Here is a 26,003-nt window from a genome sequence, read left to right on the forward strand (position 1 = left end):
CCATTGCCATGTTCAATTGTATGTTGCCGGTGAATGTATGAGAAAGTGATAAACTGACGTCCGCTGATCGGAGTTCATGATCAGGGCGACTGCGGCCCCACTTTCCACGTGAAGTCGTGTTCGCGTCCAACTCTTGACATCCCCATCATCAGCAAACACCACTTCAAAACCTCGACAAGGCGTCATGGCGGGAGGACGCAAAGCCAAGCCCGCGCCGCCAAAGGCCCCTACTACGACCCTCGTACTCGACAATGGCGCCGACACCATCAAGGCCGGTCTCGTACGCGACGGAAAGATTGACGAACCTCGCATCATCCCAAATTACATCGCCCGCGACCGCGCGAGAAAGGTCTATGTCGCCTCCGAGATTGAAAAGTGTCGAGACTTTGGGGAGATTCAGTTCCGGAGACCGGTTGAGAAGGGGTTTATCGTGAATTGGGAGGCGCAGAAGGAGATTTGGGATCGGGAGCTTTTCGAGAATGCGACGACAAAGATTGATCCGGCCGAGACGAGGTTAATACTAGCGGAGCCGCCAAATGGATTGCCAATCCTACAGACGAATTGTGATCAGATTGTGTTTGAGGAATATGGGTTTACAAGTTATTACCGTGGAATAGGTATGCCCACCTCTCCTGGTGCTTAACGTCCAGCTGACAGTCTAGGCCCAACCTTCAATGCCTACCACGACATCCAGAGCATCTTTCGCACACCCCAAGAGAACCCGATCGTCGCAAATACTCCCGCCGAAGCCGTCATGGTTATTGATTCCGGATACTCGCATACCACCGTCACACCACTCCTCCAAGGCCGACCCTTGCAGTCAGCCGTCAAGAGACTGGATGTTGGAGGAAAGGTCCTCACCAACTACCTGACACGCCTAATCTCGCTCCGACATTTCGACATGCGAAACGACACCTACATCGTCAACGAGATGAAGGAGCTCTCCTGTTACGTTTCGGCGGACTTCAAGGCGGACCTAGAAAAGTCATGGAAGGGTACTCGAGGAGATCGAAGGCCGGACTACCTCACTGGAGGCGGTCTTGCCAAGGACTACATCCTTCCCGACTTTCATACTCGATCTAAGGGTATCCTTTGCGACTACGAACCTTTACGACACTCGAGAGCGAAAAAGGTTGCAGCCCAATCAGAGGAGGACGCCTTGACGCTTCGCAATGAGAGGTTCACCGTTCCCGAACTCCTCTTCAGTCCATCTGATGCCGGGATTAGGCAGCCCGGCCTGGCGGATCTGGTTCAGGAGTCATTGAACGAACTTCCCATTGGACTCTGGCCGAGTCTCCTCGCCAATATAATCGTGGTTGGAGGTAACACGCACCTCGACGGCTTCATCCAACGATTGCAGAAGGAGGTAGTTCAGCTCGTGCCCGACGATTGCATAGTGCGTGTGGCGAGACCCGCTGATCCCATCACTAATACTTGGTATGGCGGTGCAAACCTGGCAAATCATCCTCACATCAATAAGTTGGCTGTGACGAAGAAGGAGTATGAGGAGCACGGCGCTGCGTGGGTTGCGCGCAAGTTTGCGACTGGTCTAGGAACCTGACTTGCAGCCACTTTGATCGATCAGATCTAGGAGTAAAGGGCTTGCCGATGCATGACCAACAAGAGGACAAGCCGAGATGCATCATGCTCAGAAGCACGTCGTGTCCTCTGGATTCCCCAACAATCTGGCAACACCCGCCGTCACCGTCATCCGTTCTGTCGGCCTTACTTGGGCCTCACCGACATCGGGCAGGCCAGCTTGAGCAAGGTGAAGGCATCGGGAGATCCGCAATGCAAGCCTGCCGTGAGGTGATCTCGATTCGGCTCTGCAAGCTGAAGTCATGTCGACGCCCCGTACGTATTCGAGCACACCGGTGGAGGACGGCTTCATTGAAGCACCCCTTGGAGTCTACACTCCCTTTTTTATGCCGGGGTCTTTTTATCCAGAGCTGTTAGCAAGCCGTTGAGCTTAGTGATCCTGCCAAGAAGGCTTCGCTGACCGTTGTCAATGGTGTTGCAACAGGGAATGTTGCCATAGCCAGCACTAGGAAGCATGGTACCAGGGGGACATCTTTGGTAACCAATGAAATTAAATAATTGCGCCCTATTTGGTATCTCACTGTCCAACTCTCATGACAATCTGGTATCTCATGGTCGCGCCCTCTACTTTTGAACTCGGACAATGATCTTGCCTCCATTCGACCCCTTCTTCACCTGCTCAAACGCCTTTTCCACCTCCTCAAAGTCAAAGACCGAATCAACAACTGTTCGAACCTTGCCCTCAACGAACCAATCCCTGACTTGCTCCATGTCTTCGCGTTTGTTGGTGGTCATGTAGCTGACAAAATAGTTCTTTCCACCACCGAGGAAGGTTGGCAGCATCCTCGTCTTCATGATGCTCATGACGCTACCCGCTGTCATGTGACCACCGACAAAGAGAAACTTGCTACCGTTGAAGAGAAAATTCTCGGAGAAGGCGTAAAGGTTGGATGGTGAGTCGCCAACGTTATCGACGCAGTGACTGAAGATCTGCCCGCGCTTCTTGAGCTCGGCGAGAACGTCACTTGTCCTGTAGTCGATGATGTCGTCGGCGCCGAGACTCTTGCACAGCTCGGCCTTTGCGGTTGAGCAAGTTACTGTAACCTCACAGCCGAGAGCTTTTGCGATTTGAATGCCGAAGAGGCCGACACCGCCGGAACCGCCGTTGATGAATACTTTGTCTCCGGCCTTGACGTACGGCGCGATTGTCTGGTACGCCGTAACCGCCGCTGTCGGAGCTCCCGCCGCCTGCTCCGTGTCAAAGCCGGCCGGGAGAGTTGCATACCCGTCGCCATTCACGACAACAAACTCGGCCAGAGAACCGCCAGCCTTTGTCGGGTCAACCCTAGCCATGACGAGATCGCCCACCTTGGCTTCGGTGACGCCTTGAGCGACCTCGACGACGCGGCCGGCGAGGTCCATGCCGGGGATCTTGGGGAAAGTGGTTATGGCCCTCGAGGCGACGCCGAGCTCGCACATCTTGTAGTCGGCTGGGTTAAGACCCGCGTGTGAGACCTGCACGAGGATCTGGCCATCTTGGAGGTTTGAGGGGCGGGGGATGTCGGTGCGTAGGGAGATGATTTGGGGGAATGTGCCTGGGGAGGCAGCTTGCCAGGCGCGCATTGAAGCCATTTTTGAGTGATTGTAGAGGATGGTATCACTAGAGAGAATCGTTTGTTTGAGGTAGAATTGAATCACGTCAGGAGATGGCTCCTATATCTATTCATGTACCTCGCCGCGGTGGCGGTAGATAAAAAAAAGTCCGCAACCAACAAGTCCGCAAGGGGCAAACGTTTCGCTTCTTTTTTGGCAGCGGGGTTTCGGGGGTACCGATCGGAGTTCGGTGGGATAGAAGAGAATGCGAATGCGAATTGCCGACTAAAGAGGTTGCAGTATCGTGGTGTGTATAATGCCGGCAGTTGTCGATAACTATGCGTTTGCCATTACGGCTGATGGATTATTTTGGGGATGACGCCAAGTTGACAAAAAAAAGAAATCACCAGTAATCAAGACTCAGCTCTGGCTTCTACTGTCAATGACGTCTTGCAAATTCTGTCGATGTGCGGCGGAATTCATAGACGTGATAAGGAGTTTATTAAGTGGAGTTACCGAGGTTCTTTTATTGTCCAAAACTGGCAAAAAGTCTATCTCGAAGACAAGGGGATGTGTACTAATCCAGGCATAGGCCCGTCCATCTATTCGTGTCCTTTGGCTGCCATCTCTGCAATATCTCTGGCTACCAAATAACGTCCTTCATACTTTCGCGCAACCTCACCGAGTTTCTCGGCTTTTTCCCTCATGGTTTCGTCGGAGAGAGCGTCGAGCAACGCTTTGCCCAGTGATTTGGCTTCCCAGGCTGGGGCTGTGTCTTTGGTTGGCCAGATGCCCACGCCCCGATACTCGGCTGTCGCCGCGTAAGTGTACGTGTCGAACCAGACGGGGAGGACGACTTGGGGGATTCCGTAACTGGGGGTGTTAGCAGAGGAAGGATATTGGTTGCTGACGATACTTACAGGATGGCTTCGTTGTAGCAGTTTGCGCCGCCGTGGTGGACGGCCAATTTTACGTTACCCGTCGCAAGCAATGACGTTGGATCAGCCTTGATCCAGGACTCGATGCGAAGCCGTCCGCTGTCGATGTATTGCTTCACAGGCTGCAGGAATGAATCGTCGTATTCGTCGTGCTTTTGCCTCTTCCAGAGAATCTGCGCGTCCGTCTTTTCGAGAACGGGAACGAAAGCCTGCGCCATTGAACGCGCCTGAGTCTCGTCGAATCGCACGCCACTGCCGAGATTGACGAGTATCGTCGGCGCCTTGGACAGCCACTCGGCCATCTCCGCATCTTGCTCCTTTAGGGGTGCAGTCTCGAGGACGATGGGACCGCAGTATTTGGCGTTTTCAGGCACTGCCTGCAGAGGGAGGCTTGCCTCGGGGAGGGTGCCTGACAGCAAAGGAACGTCTGGCCTGTCCCAAGCCAGAGAGTCGATTGGGTTCTTGATGCCCTTTTCTTTGAGGTACGGCACCATATCTCGAGCTCTGGCACCGGTTATGATGGCGTAGTCAACGCGGATCTCGAAGTAGATGTTTGCGGGGATGAGATGCCAGGGGACTGGGTATGGATAGCCAGTTCCCGTGGAGGGAAACTTCCAGAGCATGGCTGCCCATGGTTCCTTGTGCAGGCATGTGTCGACGAATGAGTTGGGCGTAACGAACATGTGTTTGTAGTTGAGGTCCTGAGTTGCTTCAATCGCCGGCTTGAAGAGGATATCGAGGACGACCACAGCAGGGTCAACCTCCTTGATTACATCAAAGACGGTTTTGTATAGGGTCCAATGTTCGTCGGCGTTCCAGGGGGCAACGACGTTCTGTATGTCCTTGACAGCCCGTTTTAGGCCTTTGAGCCCAGGCACATTCATGAGACCAGCGACGCTTCCAAGGTAACGCAAAAGCACATCCGTAAAACCCGGAGGAGGCAATTCGTGCCAAACAACAGGCTTTGACTTGGGATGTTTAGCCGAAACACGGTCGACCTTGGGCTTGAGATCGGGAAACGAGGCATAGTGGACTTCCAGGTCTGGATACTTTTCCAAGAGGGCGTGGCTTGTGGCTAGGTGGACGTTGCAAAAGCCATCATGGGCCGAAGTTACAAAAAGGACGACGTTTTTGCGGCCATGGTTTAGAGGTGGTAGCGGTGTTGATGGACGGTTTGCGGCCCACAGGCCGAGGAGGGCGATGAGAATCGCACCTGTGAAGAGGCCTTTTCTCAACATCGTGAAATATATGAACGACTTGGAGGATTAAGGAAACTGAGACATTTCACTGTCAAAGGGTCCATCTACGTTTTACATGCAGACGTCGACAGCATGATTACGCCCTGGCATAGCCGTATCTGGCCATATTCTGCGCTGTTTGCTGCGGTCAGCCTCCATAGTGAAGTTGTTCCCTGCAAAGAAGCTTAAATGAGGTTTAAATCGAGTAAGCAGAAGGGCCTTGGCATAAGCTTCCAGGATTCGTTGAGTGAATTGATAGCGTTGATAATTAGCCAACATGTCCGATTGTGTCAATTTATTGCGCTAGATAAGGCTTCGCTTGTGTTTTTGACGAGTTGTAGGGCAGAGGACGTTGAGGGATTGGGGGATTATTTATTGATGTGTTGGGTGCTGCCACGTTGAAGATTGCTGGCTGCACGTGAAGAGAGGTCAGCCACCAAAAACATGATGGAGGGGATAAATTGAGGGCATTCCCAAACTGCGCCCACACATTTAATCTCGGTTGATGACTTCGAGCGCAGCGAGGACGGCACTCCGCAGGAGGCCCTCGGCAGAGCCGCCGGAGGCAGACACCCCAAAGGCTTCAATAAACATTAAAAGGCGAGACAATTGAATGAGACAAAGAAAAGACATTTGCATAGAGATATGTGATGATGTTGTGTTATCGGTAAAGGTCTAGGGTGTCTTGCAAGTCACGACATCCATCTCAAACAAGATCCGATCCGATCCACCAAGTGAGACATTCATTTCGGATGTAGATCTTTTTAAGGCTTCGCGCAAGTTTTATGCTAGCATTTAGAGGAATTAATCACAACATTCACATTGTTAGAACGCAGCAACGCGTAGTCTACATATTTTATGTTTTTGTTGATCTTGTGACATGCTCTTCTTCTGCTTCATTTTTTAGTGTAGGGTATGGATCTTCATAACGATGGATCGATTGACTCTGGCAACGCTCACGACCCCGCTGATTGACACCGGCGAGCGGAAAGAAGACGGAAAGAAAACGGTCATGAAGCAGCGGAAAGCAAGAAGAATGAATGATAGCCGCGATGCTCGTATGTCAGCCACGCTGTCATTTGCTGGCGGTAGCGAGTTGAGGACGATCGATTGACGATCTTGGCGGCTTGGCAATCATGGTGATGACGGGCAGTGAGCATGATGGTGAGGTGGCTTGTCTTGTCTTGTCTACAGGTGGCTCGATGCGGCGTCTAGGAATGTGTCTTGGCATGCCCTCCCCTTGGGATTCAACGTTGCCATGGATTTGAGCGAGGGAGGGAGGCTAGGAGGGAGTGATTGACTGCGGGGAAAGATGGTGGCTGGCGACGATCGATGCTGGTCTGTGGTGTCTCAGACAACAACAGGCGTGATTGTCTCAGACCATGACTCTTCACACGAGGGGATGACCACGATGGTCTCGAACAAAGGGGAGCGACGGATCTAGGAAAGGAGAAGGAATTGATTGAGCTGATGAATGCCGCCCCACAGCTTCGGAGGAACTCTTCGGCAATGGCAAGGTGAGGATGACCGGAGCCAAGAGGAAACAGGAGACCACAAGCTCACCTCGTGACCAGGGACTTACGAGGTGACTGGAATGGGAGGCTTCACAAAAAAACAAAAACCAAGGCCCGGAAATAGAGGCATCCAGGCGTGTTCGCTGACGCCGGCCGGACCGTTACCACGTTTGGACAGGCACCCGAGACCGAAGACTTCGGGTCCTGAAGAGAGATTACAGAGTTCTTAGTCAAGGACGGTCGTTCTCGGGTCTCGGCCGAGCAAGAGCAGAGTTTGTACCGTCACGAGCGCACCTTTGGCGTAATGAATTGGAATAGAGGCGACGGGGAACGGGGACGGGGGAAGGGTGGATCCCCTCGGCCGGACTCTTTCTGAAGCCATCGCGCGTGTGCGTGTCAGAGGATTTCTAAGAACTTGCATGGGCGCCACGAGGGGGGAGACCTAGACCCAATTACAGTAAAGACCTTGCAGGGGAAAGGTAAGGGGCCCCGGGATTGGGTGGGCAACTTTGTTCTCTACTCTATCTCCGTATTCTTTCTCTTGCTCTTTTTTCTCCAGACCTCGTGACCCCCAGCTTTACTGGATACCCGACGGTTGGTTGATCAGTGGCGAGACAAGCGAGAGACAGGAGGAGCGAAAAAGTCAAACGTGCAACGTTAAAGGTAAACAGCCTGTCGGGTACCCGCCCGTTTGTTGCATTGTTCAGGTGGTCTAGAGCACTGTAATTATTTTTGGGTTGAAGCCGTAAACGAAGGAGGTGTAGTCGTGCTACAGTAACTAGTCTACAAGTGATTCCATCTGAGGACTCTCTCCCGTCGCTTACTTGCTTCATCTCTCGTCCTGCAGGTCTCCGTTGCCCTCCTCCTCACATGAAAGGACTTTGTAAACGGAAGCCCATCCATGTAATGCACTGCACACACACACGAAAGCGCAGATTGGGTACCTATGGATGTGTACGTACAATCCCAATCCAATCTATGCCGGCACCCTTTCGCGGCTGCTGGCTGCTCTGATCGATCAGCTTGGACCACAAAGTGGTGCCGTCGCTTGAGCCCTCGTTGGCCCTGACGTTTCGGCCCGGACTTGTGCATGACAGGGCACGATTTCGAGTTCCCGTGACGATGGTGGCTGGGCTTCTCATGTTCAGTTGTAGTAAAAAATTGACAGTTAGCTTCGGAGCGAGCATGTTGACTTCTGGCACAGCTGTCAGCTCATCCGAAATGTGCCCGCCCTTCTCGATCTGGGAAAATAAGGCCCCTTCTCGGTCATACTCTTCTCCCCGCGACGCACCGGATGGGCTCGAAATCCGGAGAGTCTGGGGTTAGAGCATGCCGCTGTGCCGTGATCTCGGTGGCCGACTCGGAGGCATTTTCCCCAGGGGGCCCAGCTCTCTGGGGATGGTCAAAAGTTGGAGTGCAAGAGATGCAAGAAAGAGGATGAAGCTCCGGTTCTTTTTTTTCCCCAAGCTACTGTCCCATTCGCATGATTCCCCCCCCCAGCTGGGGGAGATCTCCAGAATGCCTCAAGACTAGTGCCAAGCGGTGGCCAGCTCGGTCAATTACAACCATGCCATGCCATGCAGCCCCGGGCCTCAGCCAAGGTAGCGCGTAGAGTACCACCGAAAATTCGCCCATTGGGGACCCTTGACTCCAAGGCCCTTCCCCGCGCGGTGCAGCAGGTTGGTAAGGTGGTGTGTGGGCGAGGAGAAAAGCCCCTGGATGTGTCGGGCTCTGGCGGGTGACTGGCTGGATGGCCGCCTGTCCAGTGTGGGAAAAGGGACCCGGGGGAAAAAAGGTGGGTTGCTTACATGGAAAAAGTCGAGTTACAGACGTCGCATCCAATCCTTGGAAAGGATCGTCGAATCCAACGGGAGGACGGGGTTTGCGGGATGGGATGGAGGGGTGAAAGCTTTGGCGATTATTTCAAGCTTGATTCTACGACTTTGAAGATCTGACTTGATGTGATTTACACCAGACCTGGACTCGAGCAAAAAAGTGAACACTTTACCGTCCCCCCGGTTCAGCTTCCCTTGGCGACCCGTCCTCTTCCGCCCGCCGTCTCCCGGGGCTCTAGAACTCGCCATGGAAGCCCGTCTGCCCAGGTCCCGTGGGTAATAACGGCCGGCAGGTACTCGGCGCTTCTCTGGGCCATCTGGGCCGGTACAAACGGTTGTGGGCCAACCGTCCCTCCACTCTCATCGGCCTTACCTCGTAGCTCCCCTTGCGGCCGGGGTCCGCATCCCCACGCGATTCCCCAGACGCTGGGCGCGTGGAACGGCACATTTTTTCTCTTCAGTGAAGAAGTCGGGCTGAGACCGAGGCCGAGACACCACATGAGAGGGTGAGCGAGATGCGATCTCGTTGTCGAGGTGAGCATGCGGCCAATCACGGCGGCGGCCTCCGGTGAAGAACACTGCAGAACGCTGTTGAGCACCGCTGAGCACCGCCAAACACTGCCAAAGTGCCAAAGTACAGAGGCTCAGCCAATCATGACCGCCGATCACCTCGAATTCTGCAGTTTGTTGCAGCTCGCTCCGTGCCTAATCCGTCCAAACGGTCTCTGTCTCTGAATCACTAACACGCCTTTTTTTTTCCTGATCTCACACACCCGCGTATTGACGATGCGGCTTGCAAACGCACACAACACACACCCCCCCAGGGGCGTCTCCGTGTCCGGGCATCCCCGTGCTCATGCTTTCCAACAAGCTCTCCCTCCCCGTAACACGCAAGCTCAAGCTTCTGCTGGGGGGCGTGCATACAGTAGTAGCAAAGGTCATGTTCTGATCCCATACACACACCTACTCCCTCCCCCTCATGCCCCATACCGTAGCTTGTACTCCCCCATGGGACGCCCACTCCTCCGAGGCATCGCGCATCCGAGAAAGGCTCGTGGACACCGTCCGAGATGATGCACACGCGCGCCGGAGTTGGCAGCTTTCCACCTTCTGTCACCTTGTTGAGCTTGGCGTTAGTTTAGTTGGCAGGAGTCACCGGGAGCTTTGGCCATTCATTCCGCCGAACGGGTACCGGAACGCACTTGCCTCAGCTGGCCGACGGCTGCTGGGCTGCATGCAGGTAGATTGGATTCGCTGTGCGGTGCTGGTGCTGGTGCTGATGCATGTTGAGAGGTAGGCAGAGGCAGGTGCAAGGGCGGAATAGGTAACATGCTCCTTCCTTTCATGCCTCCTCCTTCCTTCCTTCCTGCTCAAGATTAAAAGACCACCTCCTCCCCTTCTCGTGGAACAGTCTCTCTCACTTTGGTTCATCATCACTGTCTCACACTCACATCTTCTACTACAATCCCCCCTCTTGAAGCATATTCCCCCTCTTGTCTCTCTTACACCTGGGGTCTCTCTTCCTTCTCTGATTCATCATCCAACAGGGTCGGTCTCTGATCTGCACACAACTTCAGAGTCTCTGATCCACCTACCACCGAGCCAAAACATATACTGTGCTCACCAACCTCCCATCGCTGAAGCCGCCTCTGCAACCAAGCAGCAACATCTTCACCATGGGTGTCGACGAAACCCAGCGCGATGAGGGCGCTCGCAACCACTCGGCCGCCCTCCAGACTGCCGACAACATCGACCAGATCGAGGCTCCCGTCACCTGGAAGGCCTACCTTATGTGCGCCTTCGCCTCTTTCGGTGGCATCTTCTTCGGTTACGATTCTGGATACATCAACGGTGTCAATGGTTCCAAGTACTTCATCCACGAGGTCGAGGGCCTTGGCCATGACAAGCTCCGCGAAAGCCACCAGTCTCTGATCGTCTCTATTCTCTCCTGCGGTACCTTCTTCGGTGCTATCATCGCCGGTGATGTCGCTGACCGCATCGGCCGCAAGTGGACTGTCATTACTGGTTGCATCATCTACTGCCTTGGTGTTGTTATTCAGATGATCACTGGCCATGGTGATCCCCTCGCTTGCATCGTCGCTGGTCGTCTCATTGCCGGTATCGGCGTCGGTTTCGAGTCTGCCATCGTCATCCTGTACATGTCTGAGATTGTAAGTTGCTACCCCGATGCCTCTGCCTGACAATGGATCTCTTACTGACACTTCTCTCCTAGTGCCCCCGCAAGGTTCGTGGTGCTCTCGTCGCTGGTTACCAATTCTGCATCACCATCGGTCTGCTGCTCGCCTCCTGCATCGTCTACGGAACCGAGGACTTCTACAGCCCCAAGTCCTACCGCATCCCCATCGCCATTCAGTTCCCCTGGGCTGTCATCCTTGGTGGTGGTCTCCTGTTCCTCCCCGACTCTCCCCGATACTTTGTCAAGAGGGGCCGCATCGAAGACGCCATTGACGCCCTCTCCCGTGTCCGTGGTCAGCCCAAGGACTCCAAGTATGTCCAGACCGAGCTGGCTGAGATTATCGCCAACGAGGAGTATGAGCGCCAAATCATTCCCTCCACCTCTTGGATCGGCAGCTGGGCCCAGTGCTTCAAGGGCAGCCTCTGGGATGGCAAGTCCAACCTTCGCCGAACTATCCTCGGTACCTCTCTTCAGATGATGCAGCAATGGTATGTGCCCGCCTTTAATTTCCCCTGCAAGCCTTGACTAACAATTTCCAGGACTGGTGTCAACTTCATCTTCTACTACTCCACCCCCTTCCTCCAGTCCACTGGTGCCATCGACAACAGTTTCCTCATCTCGCTCGTCTTCACCCTGGTCAACGTCTTCTCGACTCCCCTGTCCTTCTGGACCGTCGAGCGCTTCGGTCGTCGCAGCATCCTCATCATTGGTGCCTTCGGTATGCTTGTCTGCCAGTTCCTCGTTGCCATCATCGGTGTCACCATCGGCTTCAACCACACCCACCCCACTCCCACCGATGACGACCCTGACAAGGTCACTGCCGACAACATCAGCGCTGTCAATGCCCAGATCGCCTTCATTGCCATCTTCATCTTCTTCTTCGCCTCCACCTGGGGTCCCGGTGCCTGGATCGTCATTGGCGAGATCTTCCCTCTCCCCATCCGATCTCGTGGTGTTGGTCTCTCTACTGCTTCCAACTGGCTGTGGAACACCATCATCGCTGTCATCACCCCCTATATGGTCGGCGAGAACCGAGGCAACCTCAAGTCGTCCGTCTTCTTCATCTGGGGAGGTCTCTGCACATGCGCCTTTGTCTATTCCTACTTCCTGGTCCCCGAGACCAAGGGACTGTCCCTGGAGCAGGTCGACAGGATGATGGAGGAGACCACCCCCCGCACCTCTGCCAAGTGGAAGCCCCATACCACCTTTGCCGAGACCATGGGCGGTGGTGAGATCTTCGAGAGGAAGGCTGTTGCCAAGGCTGAGCACGACGACTCTGCCGCCTAATCGGATACCCTCTGGTTACCATGGTTTGATCTTGCAAATGCATACTTGAAGCATTTATCCCTACAAAGCTGGAGCGGTAGTCTGAGGAAGGTAGCGAAAGGAAGCGAATGTATATGAGCGGGTAATGTGTATATATCAGAAACAGACTGAATATGATTCCATGAAATTGATGTGGTTAATTTCATTAAAACTGGTGCCCCTTTTCTTGAAGAATGTGACAGCGCACTCTCATGCATAAAGTGTTTACTAATGGGAAAGAAGCATAACAGTGATGTATTCTAATCCCTGACATCCGGTCCAGTCTTTGAACTGCAGCAACCCAACGCGTAGAGCTCGGTGGTGACACGGCCACGTAGACGTCATTCCGTGGACCGCTTCTGCGTGCGACATGCACGAGGTCGGTGTTTCTGTGGAGCAAGTCGACAGAAGCTCTGCCAGCTCAAAAAGGCATATGCCGAGGTTGGTGATAGGATGGTCAGCTTAAGCTACGGTAGTGAAGACATGGCTAACACTTTGGTTAGGTGTCGTTGGATGGATTATTGGCCATTGGTGACGTTGGCTGTTAGGAGTAGTAAATATTGACGTCCTTCGGACCCCCCTTTTTTAGACTACAGTCCAATTCCGCAAATTTTTATCGCTTTGAGACGAAAATGGACGAGATTCTCACTTGAAACTGCTCTGTATCAAGTGGACACGGGAATGGGCTCTCTTACAAAATCAGCCGAGATCTCCATGCAACTGAGCTTAATATAAGCATACTGATGAGCCCGCGGAGTTGGACGAGGTCTATTTAGAGTGGAATCGAAGAGGTACGTCTTTCCGGGGATATTACGGTCGTTATATGTGTAGTAAGCGTTGTTGGGGAGTGGCCTAATAAAAGCGGGTTGGGAGGGTAGATGGCCTGACAGTTCCATCTTACCACTATCAAGCTTAACCTGCTCCATATTTGTAGATTTGTGGGATGGTACTTGTAGAGTCATTACTCAATTTGCTGGAACTGATCTTATCTGGAGAGACAGGGGATGTGAGTCACTGTCTCAACCATGACATGAGCTCTTCAACTCTGGCTTGCTAGCCATTGATTCGTAGCAGGTTTCCGGGCGTCTTCCCATACTGAATTAAGTGCTTTGCCGTGTTTTCAAAACCTGCGGGACTTGAGGAATCTTCTCTTTTGAAGCTGTTGGTGGCTATGAGAATGGAGGACAAGCCACTTTAAAGGCGTCCCTGCGCTCGGATACTTCGGATTGAATTGACTGGTCTTTGAGTGTAGTCGGGATGGTCAAGGTCCCCGATAGGTTTGCTATGCAGCGTATGTATAGACATGTGTCTCATGTCTGCGTCGACAAGGGTGGGTTTCCCCCCTTCAAAGGCTTCATAGTCCGCTTCAAGTCCGCCCAGACTCGGCTGTCGGGCCAATTGTTTCCCAAAAGCTCTTGAGTCGGACTTGAACAATCTAAAGTCCGGGTTTAGAGTAAATTCTAACTTGAAACTTGGGCGGTGCGGTGAACAGTAGTTGTTAACTCCGTACCGTTAACGCCGGGCCTGCAGCATCACAAACACTGTAAACTTGCCAAGGGGTATGTATGAGCCGATATATATAGTTGACCCTCTCTTGTATTCTTTTTGTCCCGATTCAAGATATCCTACATGTATTAGGCCCCCGATTCATCAAATCTAAACACCCAATATGTCCGCAATCCAACTCCCGAGCCGGCTCAAGCAGTCCTTGGAAGATACACGTGTAGAGTATCGTCAACTTGGACGGTCCGGACTTCGTGTGTCTGTGCCTATTCTTGGTTGTATGGGCCTCGGTGACACTCGAGCTCTCCCATGGGCACTTGGAGAAGATGAAGTATGCCTCTGCCGCCACAAAAACCTTCACGAAGCTAATCAAGACTCGTTCCATAGGCGTTACCATTGCTCAAAGCGGCCCATGACATGGGCCTGAATACTTGGGATACTGCTAATGCGTACTCCAATGGTGTTTCCGAGGTGATTGTTGGCAAGGCTCTCAAGCAATATGATATTCCCCGAGAGAAGGTAGTTATTCTTACAAAATGCTACTTTACCGTTGGAGAAACCCCAGGTATGTTGGTAAACTTCTCAACGGCCGCTGCAATCGATGCTAACTTTGACAGAGGAGCAAGCATACGTTTTCCACTCCGAGTTCAGCAAATCCAAGGATTATCAGAACCTGTCCGGTCTCTCCCGGGCCGCAATCTTCAACCAGGTTGAGGCTTCTCTGAAGCGGCTGGGGACTGATTACATCGATCTATTGCAAATTCATCGATTTGATAGTTCGGTGCCCATGGAAGAGACTATGAAAGCTCTTCATGACCTGGTGCAATCAGGCAAGGTCCGTTACATCGGTGCGAGTAGCATGTGGGCAACTCAGTTTGCCCAACTTCAATTCTGCGCCGAAAGAAATAACTGGACCAAGTTTGTGAGCATGCAGAACCAGTATAACCTGCTCTACCGAGAAGAGGAGCGAGAAATGATTCGGTTCTGCAATGATACTGGTGTAGGACTCATCCCTTGGGCGCCGTTGTGTCGTGGACACTTGGCTAGACCTCCTTCTTCTAGCTTGACGACGAGAGAGTCGACCGAAGCTGGATTTATAAAAGCAGGACCTGGTACGGGCGAGGTCGATCAGCAGATCATTGGTCGAGTGGCGGAGCTCGCTGAGAAACATGGATGGTCGATGGCTCACGTTGCCTTGGCTTGGATTAATTCGAGGGTTACGAGTCCTATTGTTGGGTGCACCAAGATGGAAAGAATTGAAGAGGCCGTTACAAGCAATGGCAAGGTTCTGACGAAGGAGGAACAGGATTACCTTGAGGAGCTATATCAGCCGAGGGCTGTTTGGGGCCATGTTTGATGTGAACGCCAATTGGCCAATAGCATGGCGTGTGGAGTGGCAAGATCTCCTTGCGCGCGAGGACTGCCAGATCATATTGATCTCTACTATTAGAGCACTATCTAAGCTTTCATAAAAGCTATATGATGAGGTGTTTATCCCTTGTCTACATTTGAGTAAGCCTTAGAAGAGGCTAATCATAATTGGTCTAGATCCTAGCTCGGTACTGTACATAATAATAGTCCCCGCGCAAGCAAGGAGATAGGTTTGCGGCTCCAGGTGTCATGGTCAAGAGTTGCCCCTCGTCATGATTGTGTTTGGCGATGGAGGCGAGGAATGCCAGACTTGTATCCTAAACCAATGACACATTTGTGATGAAACGAGTGTTCTGATCTGAGTTTGATGAGATGTTGCCAACTGCTTTGATGACGTCATGTATTGACAATTGCGTGTTTCGCTGTTGTGCTGACGACCTCTTTTGGAGTTGCTGATGATGACAATCCTAATATCCCCAAGTAATAACCCAACATGACGATTCAACAAAACAGAACCTCTGCAAGTAGTTTTATGGTTCACTGATCAAGACAAAACTTGATGAAAGCATCAACTTTCGATCTGTCGGTTGATAAATTCCGAGAGATGCGGGGAAACCCAAACCTACCTAGGTACACAACCGGCTATGCGAAACGTCACATGAATTTATTGGCACAGCTGTACGCTTTGCCGAGATCCGGGGTTGCCGTTCAGTTAATTTAGGTCTCTCTTTGCGTCTCTCTTTTGCAAGGCCTTTGGTAGTTGACCTTAAAATAACTAGGTACGTGACATAACTACGAGGGCGCATAAAAACAGGGCATTGTGAGAATATCTACACTGCCTTGTAACTACAATCATGTTTAGCAAACCGGCCTTTCTTGTTCTTATCCTCTCTTTCCTTTGTCTCCCATACATTCAATCCTTGACCCGGTTCGTCAAAGTTCTGGGCTTCTTCCGAGAGAAAAACAGCACCATCGTACAGGATCCCAGCCATCTCATTTTGATTAACGACACCATTCAATGCGAGGATATTCACTTCGAAAAACAAAGTGGCAAGCTCTTTTTGGCCTGCGAGGGTAGCTACGAAGGCCGGTTCGAATGGTTCCCACCCTTGGCCAATTTTCATGACCCGTCCTTGGCCGCCAAGAGTACTGGGTCAATCCACGTCGTCGATCCTGAGGTATGTTGCATGGTTGAGTACTTGTTGAGTTTAACTCCCTAACGTCGTTGTAGTTGAAGCAGTCTCAACGTCTGAAGTTAACAAACTTCAAAGGACCTTTCAATACTCATGGCATTGACGTCATCCCGGATCAAGAGTCGGTAGAGGCCGCCGTCTATATATTCGCTGTCAACCACCCTCCAAACTTGGAGAAATGCCCTGATGCCCGGGAATTGAAAGGATGTGACGCAAGCGCGGCTTCGAGAATCGAGATATTCCACCATGTCATCGGGTCTGATGTGGCCACACACCTACGGTCCGTTCAGCATCCACTTATTTCCACGCCCAACGATATTCTAGCTCAAAACCCTCACTCTTTCTATGTGACAAACGATCATTACTACAAAGAAGGCGCTCTGCGCTTCTTGGAGGTCGTGTACTGGGGCGCAAGATGGTCGACCACCGTGTTTGTCGAGTTAGACTCTCTCACTTCTACCAACCCCACAGCAGATGTCAAGGCGCAAGTCGCGGTGAGTGGTATCCATAACCAAAATGGGCTTGGTAGGGGCAAATCTGGAGAAATTCTGATCGGCTGTGCTGGGAGAGGTGTTTTGGAGGTGGGAAAGGCATCATCCGAGAACCCTGCCATTCAAGTTGTCTCGTCCATCAAGGTCGATTCAACTATCGACAATCCCAGCTACTTCGTTGACCCATATGCAAATTCGACCTTTGACGCCAGCGGCTACGTCCTCGCAGGGTTATCACGGGCTGCTGACCTTCCCAAGACGACGACGGATCCAAACGGGAGTGACGGGTCCATGGTGTGGTACATCCCATCGCGGCAAGGGGCTGCGGAATCAAGCACAATGAGCCCTAGGTTGTTGTTTGAAGACGACGGGGAGCGAATCCGATTTGCGACGGCTGCTGTCATGGTTGCTATCGATCCGAAGCTGGAAGACGGGCAGCGGTGGGCGTGGCTCTTTGTGACGGGAGCGTTTGCGAGGAGCGTGTTGGCTGTCAAGATCAACTTGGAGAATGTGGCATGAGGGATTCTATGGATGCTCTGAGAGATGCTTTGGGTCCTATCTATTTGTTCCTTTCAAGCTATAGCCGAGTAGGTAAGGAGGATGATTCACAAACTTGTTCGATCGATCCAATGCACATTACCAAACTTGCCATCCGGAGTTTGAAAGACATCCACGGGCAGACGGTATGGGGCGACTTCGGTGTCTGTTAGCACAAGGGTAACATTACTTGCCGCCTCAGCCTTCTCGTTGTAGCCAGGGCCATAGTTCTTCCAGGTAGCCATGAAAGTATAGTTATCTAAACGCGGTGTATCCTTGCCCCAGATGATGTAGCCAGCGGGATTGATACTGGTGTCAAAATACGACTTCATAAAAATGGAACGATGTTGTGAGTTCCAAGGCCTACCCAGGGCACACTTGCCCACAACATCCTTTGCTACAGTAGAGTTTGCCGCAATGACTTGGGCGTCATTGATATAGACACCGTACTTGTTGGTAAAGGTCGTATTTGTACCCTTCCAAGCTGTGATTCCACCACCGCAGCTGCGGAGTGAGAGCGTCGATCGGTCAATGTAGGCTGTTCCGAACCCATAGAGGAAGTCTGTTTGTCCTGCAATGACGCTGTCGTAGAAGAAGGCATTTCCAAGCTTTCCAACATAAACCTGTTTCACACACCGGATCAGTCAAATGCACTGCTCGTGAGCATGAGCAAGCGCTCACAGTATCTTGGTAGCTGTAGAAGCCACAAGAGTAAAAGCCAGCATTGGCTCTACTCACACCCAACGCATGCGCTGGTCCGTATGAGTAAGGAATGTACTCGTTTCGAAAATCAATATTGTAAGCGCGGAAATCGGTGCATCCAAAGGGAGTGTCGACTGGAACTGGGAAGCCAGTGGGACCCGAACCAGTAAGAGTGGCATTGAGGTTAGGACCGATCGTCAAGACGCCAGTGTAGACGTTGTCAGGAAATGAAGCGTTGTGGTTGGCTGAGTTCCACCAAATCTGAACGTCATTCTGAGCCGTAGTGTTGACATCAATGTCGGCGTATAGTTCGTGCTTCCATGGTTTATTGGACATTCCAATCAAGTGTAGAGGACCCCTCCGCGTCACATTCAGCTGCTCTGTGTAGTTACCCGGAGCAATAAGAATGTATCCAGGAGTAGTGGTGTTGCCGAATGAGTCGATAGCGTCCTGGATGGAATTGAAATGAGCTCGAGCATCATCCTTGGCAACATATAGAGTACCCGGAGGGCAGCCTTCAGTAGGACGATGCGTCTGTCTCTGACATTTCTTGTATGTGTCAACAGGGCCCTTGGAGTGGTGTGTAGCCACAGTATGGAAGAGAGCCTGTGTGACGAGCAAAGCCTTGAAGATGGGCGTCATGATGAAACATAAATGCTGGTAAAAAGAAAGAAGAGCTCATCCAGTTTTTGACATGACATGATACATGGGGAAGTCCTTTCGACTCTATTTGTATTCCACGCAAGCCACTGGTAACGGTACATGGCATACGCTTTGAATAAGGCCTGGGTAGAAAAAAGACGTAGAAAGTTGGATAATGGGTTGCATGACTCTGTTAATCCACAAATCACGATTGAAGAACATAACGCCAGTAGGTTTTATCTCTTACAAGGTTCGGATATGCGATGCCGAGAGGTCAAGGTTCTGGTTAAATTGGCCCCAGTCTGGGTACTGTTTTTCCACCAAGGAGAAGCTATGCTTCTTGTAGGTTTCAATATTTGGGGGATCGACATAGCTTAGCTCTTGGGGTATTAACTAGGTTCCCCGCCATATCAAAAGCTGGGGAAGATTTATTGCGAGGTCAAGCTTTTAGGTACTTTGGGGGCCGCTCTTATGGGGGCGGGATCCGGATATGGGCCATGCGCCGCATGCGGATATTGCAAGTTCCTTGATCTCCAATTTACCGGAGCAGACATTTAAATCTGCCAGCCCTACAGGGTGAGGAATAGGTATAAAACCCCATCCGCATTGCCAAGCTGTTCTGGATATAATGCCTGGCCCATCGAGGAATGATTCTTGCTGGAGCCAGAGTCAAGAACTTTATACGCTTCTGAAAAGTTTTGGTAACAGCGAGGCACATGACTCCCGAGGTATGATATATGCTTTGCTTGGAATGTCGTTAGATGCCAAGGATTGTGCTGCTCTGCGTGCGGATTACGGCAAGTCCGTTCAAGAACTTGTTCGCGACGTCTCTCACTTCTTATACTTTTGCGATCTTGACCCGACTCTGACCCAACAACTGGGGACAATACGGGACCTCCTCCTGCAACTCAGGATCATCAACATATTGCAGTTGAGAGGCTACTAGAATCATTTGACGAAGAGGATCTGGAAATTCTGGTGATTCTTCTTAGGCGAGGGGATATTGAGATTGCAAACGTGCTCAAGGCCGCCGCGAAGCTGCTTCTCGAGGAGGAGGCAGACATCGAATCGAGGAACAATGTAGCCCGGACGCTGCTGTCACTGATCCTTGAGAATGAGCCAGAAGTCGTCATGCGGCAGCTGCATCTCGAGAAGGGCACCAATACCAACTTAAAGGACCGGGCAGGCCAGACGCCGCTGACATGGACCGTCACAAATGGGTACAAGGTTGTCGTATAGCTTTTGCTTAACAAGGGTGCCGAAATCGAGTCGAAGAACAGGTCAGGCCAGACACTAATGTTGTGGAGTGCCCAGAAAGGGTATGTGACCGTCTTACAGCTGCTAGTCGACAAGGGCGCCAATATCAAGTCGAGAGATGTTTTGGGTCCTAACTATTTGTTCCTTTCAAGCCATAGTCGAATAGGCAAGGAGGATGATACGAGATGTGACGAGAGGTCACAACAAGGCTCTTACGACTAGCTTAACCTCATGTTGTCCATTGAATACCTTCTATACCATCGATTTGATCATCCACTTGGGTCCATAATCCCTATGCTCTCCCTTCCACTGCCGGCTCAAACCAACCTCCTTGGCCCATGGTGCCTTGATGGCCTCTGCGCCCAGGTAACCCTCCTCCAACGTGACCTGTCTGTGTCGGCGTCGAGGTTAATACAAAGCGAAGGGCCAACTTCAATTAACCTAGTAGGTGCGCGTATGTTCCCCATGCTAAGACTAGGCAGCGGAACCGTCGCGAATGGAGCTGTTCAACCTCGGAAGAAGCTCTGGAGATTGACATGGACAGGGATCGGGAATGGCTTGATCTGAGTGGCCCCAATGCCGGAAGGTTCCCCAGATTGGACTCGAATCATCCCGAGAACAACACCATTCTCCAAACCCCGCAACCGGGGGTGGCGCCGATCTGCAAGGTCGCGGAATCATTTCGAGGGGATGGCAACAGGAGCAAACTACCGCTCCAATCCTGGAGCAAGAACCCTGGCTTTGACAACGTCGGAATTGAGTCATTTATCGATGGTGCTTGGCGGCGAGTATCTGGTGATTTATTGAGGATTCAATGGACGAATATGGTGACGTACCCAAGCAGATGGGTGCTTGCTCGTCTATAAATACACCTATTGAACCCCATGAGATGGCGTCTTGTTCTGGCTCGGATCATCACTATAAGCCAAGCAATCTTGATTCTACCAAGCTCAGCTCAAACATCTATCCATCATGAAACCCATCCATCTTCTCTCGTCGTTAGCCAACCTCCTCCTTCTTGCCCAAGTCGAAGCTGTGGCGGACTTCACCAACAACGTCGTCTTCGACCCCAGTGATGACTATACGAGCTGGAAGACCATCTATGGCCGTTCAGTGCAGTTGCAGGATGGCTCACTCCTCGTTACCTGGGAGGATTACGCCCCCGAACCCCCTTTGGCTCACTTTCCTATCTGGAAGTCTGTCGATGGTGGGGTGACCTGGTCCGACTTTGTCAATGTTACGGACCAGGTCAACGGCTGGGGTCTGAGATATCAGCCTCACTTCTTCGTCTTGCCTGAAGACTTGGGAGAGTACAAAGCGGGAACTCTCATCCTGTCTGGAATGTCTCTCCCCGCAGACCTCAGCGAGGCCTGGCTCGACATGTACACCAGCACCGACGGAGGTGAGAACTGGGAGTTTGCCAGTCACGTCGTCTACGCTCCAGGTCCCGAAACCACTAAGAATGGAGACAAGGCAGTCTGGGAGCCGTTCCTCCTTATGCATGATGGCGAACTCGTCTGCTACTACTCGGACCAGCGAGATCCATCTCACGCCCAGAAGCTTTCTCATATCGTGACCAAGGATTTGAAGAATTGGTCCGATCCCGTTGATGATGTTGCTCACTCGACGTACAAACATCGCCCAGGCATGGCCGTTGTTGCGCATATTGAGTCTACCGACAACTACATCATGACATACGAACTCTGCGATGGCCCTGATGGTGGCTGCCCTGCGTACTACAGGGTCTCTTCGTCGCCATACGACTTTGGTAGTGCTGAGGAACACAAGCTCCTGTCTAACGATACCAACACCAGCCCGGGTTCATCCCCATTCGTCATCTGGACACCCCATCCTGAGCGAGACGACGGCTCGGGCTTGATTATCATGAACGGATCCGGCCGGGAGGAACTCTTTGTCAATGAGGACGCGGGGGAGCCGGATGGTTGGAAGATGGTGGATGTTAACCAGTGGACATCGCACTCGCGTTGTTTGGAGATTATCGAGGTGGAAGGAGAGAAGAAGCTGATGATCACTGGTGCTGGACACATGTCTAGGGATACTGACAACCTTGTTGCTGTGGGCGTTGTTGAGATTCCCACCTAGATAATCTGCATATCGAAGATCAAGATATTCACATTCTTTAGTAAGAAAAAGACGAGGCTGAGTAAATATAACCCAAATCCTAGTCTAAAATCCCCTTTCATCGTCCCCTTGACTTCAAGTTCTATCAAATTAGTGATCTCAGCGTCTGCGCGGTTGTTAATAATATGTAGTAGCCACGGGGCTAATGACAAACCTGCAGCCTTCCCCGACTTTCATCTGCCTGCTCACCATCGTGAGGTGCGAGCAATAAGCCTGACAAATGCTTCTTTGAGTCCTGAACCTCCATGACATGCTGCCATACTGTTATGAATTGACTTTAAGTCGTTATTAAAAGTTGCTCACCTGCTCGAAAGAATCTCGCACGTAGAACCTTACTGTGGTCACCTCTCGTGTTTGTCCGATTCGGTGGATTCGTGCAAGGGCTTGCTCTTCGAGAGTTGGGTTCCTACATACTTAGCACGCGGATAAAGGCGCTTTTTGCTTGTGCTTACCAGTGAGGCTCCATGAGATAGGCCCTAGTTGCTACCGTTAAGGTGAGACTGGGAGTCGTCAATCATCAACTCGCGCACAAGTCATAGATACTTACCCAGCTGCACCACAGGACAGTGTCAAGAGCATGACGCGGACAGACGGGTCAGTTCTGAATCTCTCCACAATCTCCTGTCGCTCATTTTGAGGTACTTTGCCATCGAAGCGAACACTTGGAATGTGTGCCTTTTCCAAACCGACTTCTACCATGTCCAGTGTTAGTCTCCATGTTGAGAAGACAATGCTACAATACGTCAGTGACAGTTTAACTTGGAAGCTAGGGGAAGCACCATTTTTCGCTCGGTGGTAGAGTCTTGATGTCAGTCATGAGAGCCTCCACCTTGGATGATAGGCCAATGGACTTGACCTTTGTTTGCTGCTGCACGTCGTCTAGACTTGACTCTAGAGCACTGCTGTTCGTAGAGACAGCGGCCATGGAGCAAGAAGGATCGTGGCCGCATTCCACGACGTGCCTGGCCTGGAAACTCTTTTGCGTGCAATCTGCACAGAGAAATCTCAAACAGCTCGAGAACTGAGCGCTTTGCTGTGAAATGGTTGGGTCTTCAAAAAGCGTCTCTGCAATCTCGAGTGTTGACCGGCACTGTACGCAGACCAGCGGCCCCATCTCTCGCTGAACATTGAAAGCCCTCTGTGCGGCGCTGGGCCAGTCACTATCTTCCAGGGAGGCTTGAGGGGTCTTGTCATGTCTCGTATGATAGTGAAGGCCCAGGTTGCAGATCAATCTCAGTGACTCGATCTGCTGCAGGACGTTGACGTATATGCCAGCCCTAGAGTGTTCCGAGTCCCTATCTAGAGCCTCTTCGATGCTCACAATGGCCTTCTGGCGTATCTTGTCGTACAATACTCTCTCCTCGGTGCTAAAATTGACAGGACATTGCATATCCCGCCGGCCGGGAAGGTTGATGGTTCCCTTGGGTCGCCTGAGTAGCATGCAGGCTGAGAGACGCTTCAGTCTCTTGATGGCTTCATCATACTCGCCGGACTTCCAGAGGCGGGATATATCAACATCGAAGCATCTTCGATCGGTGTAGGGGTGGGCGCGGATGAACTTGAATAGAGTCGCCAAGTCGCCAAGACGGTTTTGGATTGGAGTACCGGTAACAGCCCACCGTGACTTAGAGTCAAGTGCACAGACTGCCTGGGACATCTTTGAGTTGCCGTTTCGGATAAGGTGCGCTACCTTTGTTAGCATCATTGTTGCCACGAAGGTGCTCCTGGACTTACCTTCATCGAGAATGATTCTTTCCCATCGCACTGAAAAGAGAGCTGCGTTTGGTACACCATTTCCACTATTCCACTCTGCAGAGACTGTGTGATATGTTGTCAAGACAATGTTCAAGTGGTCAAGGCTGTCTGTGGAGCTGAGGCGAGTTTCTCGGTGATGGCGGTGCCATGCCATGCCGCCGTTAATGACGTGCCTGGTTGAAGTCAGAATGGACTTGTTCAAACACACGTAGATACCCACTCAGATAGTTGCTCTTCCCATGTCCCGATTACTGCGAAGCATTAGACCCAGATCCCATTGTATGAGTAATCGCAGTGGAGGCAAGCTTACGTGGAGGTGGAACGACAATGAGGGTTGCCGAGACGCTGGGCTGGCATTCTTCGGTTGTGTCCATGTCGGTGTTGTTTCCATCCAAATCGGTTGCTGCTAGGGCAATCATGGTGAGAGTCTTGCCAAGTCCCATAGGATCTGCGATGATACCCCCATAGCACTGAGGGGGCTCTTCAGGTTGATAGGCATTGGAGATTCGGTTGAGGAAGCTAAGAGTGTGTCAGTGGTATCAAAAGTCAATGCTACGGCATATCACATACGTTCGCCCTTGGTCGGTGTCTATCATCTCCCAAACATCTGGCCGCTTGTCGTAGAAAGCCCAACCCTGTTCCCGGCGTAACATGAATGTGAGAGCCTGCTTCTGGTGCCTGTTATGAGTGGTCAGTTTGAGCAACATATACGCATATTCACTTCAATTCACTCGCCTTCTGAGTTCCCCCTTGATAACTTTGGGCTGTGGTGTTTCTTCTAGATCGTCTGGCCTACCCAGCATGTCTAATAGGTCCTCTTGCTGTGGTATTCTCTCAAGATGAATGGACTGGAGGCCATTTGAAACAACTTCCGAAACAAAAGAGCAGGATTCAAGATCATTCGAAGAAAGACGATGAGGGTTATAGTATCTGACGTCAAGGTGGCACTCCCGAGGATCCTGTAGGTAGACCTGGTACTCCTCAAACCACGTCCCAATTTCCTCAAAAAGATCCGAGGGACCATAAACGGTAATCTCCAATGTACATTGAAGAGGAGTGGAACGCGTCTTTTGCTGCGCGGAGCCTTGAGAGTCTGGGGTGGTGCAAGAGACGTAGAGGTCTAGGGTCTCCTCATCGAGAAGGCCTTGGACCATTTGGCCATGTTCTGATAGTATGTGGCCAGAGATCTCCGGGCAGTCACTTGAGTTGAACTCTGTCGAGCTCTGTATCTGTACGGAAAACGGTGATGATGGAATGCTGAGTGATCGTTTTGGGTCACATCGAGCAGATATGTAGGGAACCTCGATAAGGTTAGGATTAATGGACCTCCATAGTTGTTGAATCAACTTACCATGCCAAAACACACCATTTCTGGCCCTTCTTCTTCGGGGGCCTGTTGGGCTGGTGCGAGTGCAGTGGGAGGACTGTGATTCGGGACTGTCATGGTGTCGACATTCAGCTGAGCTTCCACGCAGACTGCGCTTTGCCATGGCTGGAGACTCAAAGGAATCTGAGTGGTATTCATGGGATATTGGGGGCAAAAAGATGTAGGAAATATCAGTGGATAGTTTTGAGCAGGTTCTTGCGGCATTGGATATCGCAGGGGGACGGATGACCATGAGGTGAAAGCTGTTGATGGCGGCTGTGAGTTATTAGCCACTATTGGGTAGGGATTGCCTTGGAATAAAATTCCTGCTCCGCTTTGGGACGGAAAACTGTGGTATGGGTTCCATTGGTTGTCAGAGGGAGACGGCAGGGTCGAGTTGAGGTTCCCGGTTGGCCAGACATCTGGTTGCGGTGTTGCGGATACCCATTGAGCTACTGAACCAGAGTAGCTCTGTTGGGCTGCGGTGGGTGCTGTAGAGGATTCATAGCCCGCCTGATGGCCCGCGGTCAAGGTCAGGCTGCCGATCTCTTGAGGGCGTGGTTGGGGTTCCTCATCTAGCCGGCGTCGTTTGAGTGCATTGTTGGAACCCCGAGGCACTTCCATCGTACTGAAAGACTATTGCGTCTGAGTTCGCTTCGTATGATGGGTCAGGGCCGTTGGCTTTGTTCCCTGGAGCTTGAATGGATGATGTGAGGTGGTCAGGTCGGGTCAGGCTCTGAGCGTTGTGAGGCTGAATATCCATTATCAACCTCGCTAGGCAGAATGTAGTGGTTAAAACTAATGCGGATATCAGGTATACAGGGGGTGGGTATGTACAGCCCCCATGGTGTTGGTTCTGGGCGCGTAGATGGCGAATAGGCTTGC

The 26,003-nt window shown here is 51.7% G+C and overlaps 10 protein-coding genes across 10 annotated transcripts; 5 read left to right on the plus strand and 5 right to left on the minus strand.

The window, feature by feature from the left end:
* Positions 1-184: 184 nt before the first annotated feature.
* Positions 185-1,561, plus strand: ARP2103 (uncharacterized protein; the record flags this gene model as incomplete). The annotated part of the gene is made up of 2 exons (XM_003041504.1): positions 185-617; positions 663-1,561. 2 exons carry the CDS (start codon positions 185-187, stop codon positions 1,559-1,561), a joined length of 1,332 nt encoding a protein of 443 aa, XP_003041550.1.
* Positions 1,562-2,163: 602 nt separating this feature from the next.
* NECHADRAFT_35070 (uncharacterized protein) lies at positions 2,164-3,162 on the minus strand (the record flags this gene model as incomplete). The annotated part of the gene is made up of 1 exon (XM_003041557.1): positions 2,164-3,162. The coding sequence occupies one exon, from the start codon at positions 3,160-3,162 to the stop codon at positions 2,164-2,166; it is 999 nt and encodes a 332-aa protein (XP_003041603.1).
* Positions 3,163-3,734: 572 nt separating this feature from the next.
* NECHADRAFT_35090 (uncharacterized protein) lies at positions 3,735-5,308 on the minus strand (the record flags this gene model as incomplete). Its single annotated transcript, XM_003041558.1, has 2 exons — positions 3,735-4,005; positions 4,053-5,308. The coding sequence occupies 2 exons, from the start codon at positions 5,306-5,308 to the stop codon at positions 3,735-3,737; spliced, it is 1,527 nt and encodes a 508-aa protein (XP_003041604.1).
* A 2,380-nt stretch (positions 5,309-7,688) lies between these two features.
* Positions 7,689-9,893, minus strand: NECHADRAFT_77232 (uncharacterized protein; the record flags this gene model as incomplete). Its single annotated transcript, XM_003041559.1, has 8 exons — positions 7,689-7,733; positions 7,785-7,956; positions 8,114-8,214; positions 8,386-8,731; positions 9,031-9,334; positions 9,474-9,564; positions 9,625-9,767; positions 9,860-9,893. 8 exons carry the CDS (start codon positions 9,891-9,893, stop codon positions 7,689-7,691), a joined length of 1,236 nt encoding a protein of 411 aa, XP_003041605.1.
* Positions 9,894-10,333: 440 nt separating this feature from the next.
* On the plus strand, positions 10,334-12,141 carry NECHADRAFT_34956 (uncharacterized protein; the record flags this gene model as incomplete). Its single annotated transcript, XM_003041505.1, has 4 exons — positions 10,334-10,828; positions 10,891-11,342; positions 11,394-11,610; positions 11,668-12,141. 4 exons carry the CDS (start codon positions 10,334-10,336, stop codon positions 12,139-12,141), a joined length of 1,638 nt encoding a protein of 545 aa, XP_003041551.1.
* Positions 12,142-13,828: 1,687 nt separating this feature from the next.
* On the plus strand, positions 13,829-15,168 carry NECHADRAFT_66997 (uncharacterized protein; the record flags this gene model as incomplete). Its single annotated transcript, XM_003041506.1, has 3 exons — positions 13,829-13,993; positions 14,050-14,227; positions 14,280-15,168. The coding sequence occupies 3 exons, from the start codon at positions 13,829-13,831 to the stop codon at positions 15,017-15,019; spliced, it is 1,083 nt and encodes a 360-aa protein (XP_003041552.1). The 3' UTR covers positions 15,020-15,168.
* Positions 15,169-15,887: 719 nt separating this feature from the next.
* NECHADRAFT_34932 (uncharacterized protein) lies at positions 15,888-17,236 on the plus strand (the record flags this gene model as incomplete). Its single annotated transcript, XM_003041507.1, has 2 exons — positions 15,888-16,211; positions 16,265-17,236. The coding sequence occupies 2 exons, from the start codon at positions 15,888-15,890 to the stop codon at positions 17,234-17,236; spliced, it is 1,296 nt and encodes a 431-aa protein (XP_003041553.1).
* Positions 17,237-17,322: 86 nt separating this feature from the next.
* NECHADRAFT_105951 (uncharacterized protein) lies at positions 17,323-18,598 on the minus strand (the record flags this gene model as incomplete). Its single annotated transcript, XM_003041560.1, has 3 exons — positions 17,323-17,877; positions 17,936-18,526; positions 18,572-18,598. 3 exons carry the CDS (start codon positions 18,596-18,598, stop codon positions 17,323-17,325), a joined length of 1,173 nt encoding a protein of 390 aa, XP_003041606.1.
* A 2,229-nt stretch (positions 18,599-20,827) lies between these two features.
* On the plus strand, positions 20,828-21,958 carry NECHADRAFT_105952 (uncharacterized protein; the record flags this gene model as incomplete). Its single annotated transcript, XM_003041508.1, has 1 exon — positions 20,828-21,958. The coding sequence occupies one exon, from the start codon at positions 20,828-20,830 to the stop codon at positions 21,956-21,958; it is 1,131 nt and encodes a 376-aa protein (XP_003041554.1).
* A 124-nt stretch (positions 21,959-22,082) lies between these two features.
* On the minus strand, positions 22,083-25,881 carry CHR2112 (uncharacterized protein; the record flags this gene model as incomplete). Its single annotated transcript, XM_003041561.1, has 13 exons — positions 22,083-22,103; positions 22,152-22,250; positions 22,301-22,403; positions 22,450-22,497; positions 22,545-22,730; positions 22,777-23,683; positions 23,732-23,925; positions 23,961-24,003; positions 24,063-24,271; positions 24,323-24,430; positions 24,740-24,981; positions 25,104-25,656; positions 25,748-25,881. 13 exons carry the CDS (start codon positions 25,879-25,881, stop codon positions 22,083-22,085), a joined length of 2,847 nt encoding a protein of 948 aa, XP_003041607.1.
* Positions 25,882-26,003: the final 122 nt, after the last annotated feature.

Source organism: Fusarium vanettenii, assembly GCF_000151355.1.
Source record: "Fusarium vanettenii 77-13-4 chromosome 3 genomic scaffold NECHAsca_44_chr3_2_0, whole genome shotgun sequence".
Taxonomy (NCBI): Eukaryota; Fungi; Ascomycota; class Sordariomycetes; order Hypocreales; family Nectriaceae; genus Fusarium; species Fusarium vanettenii.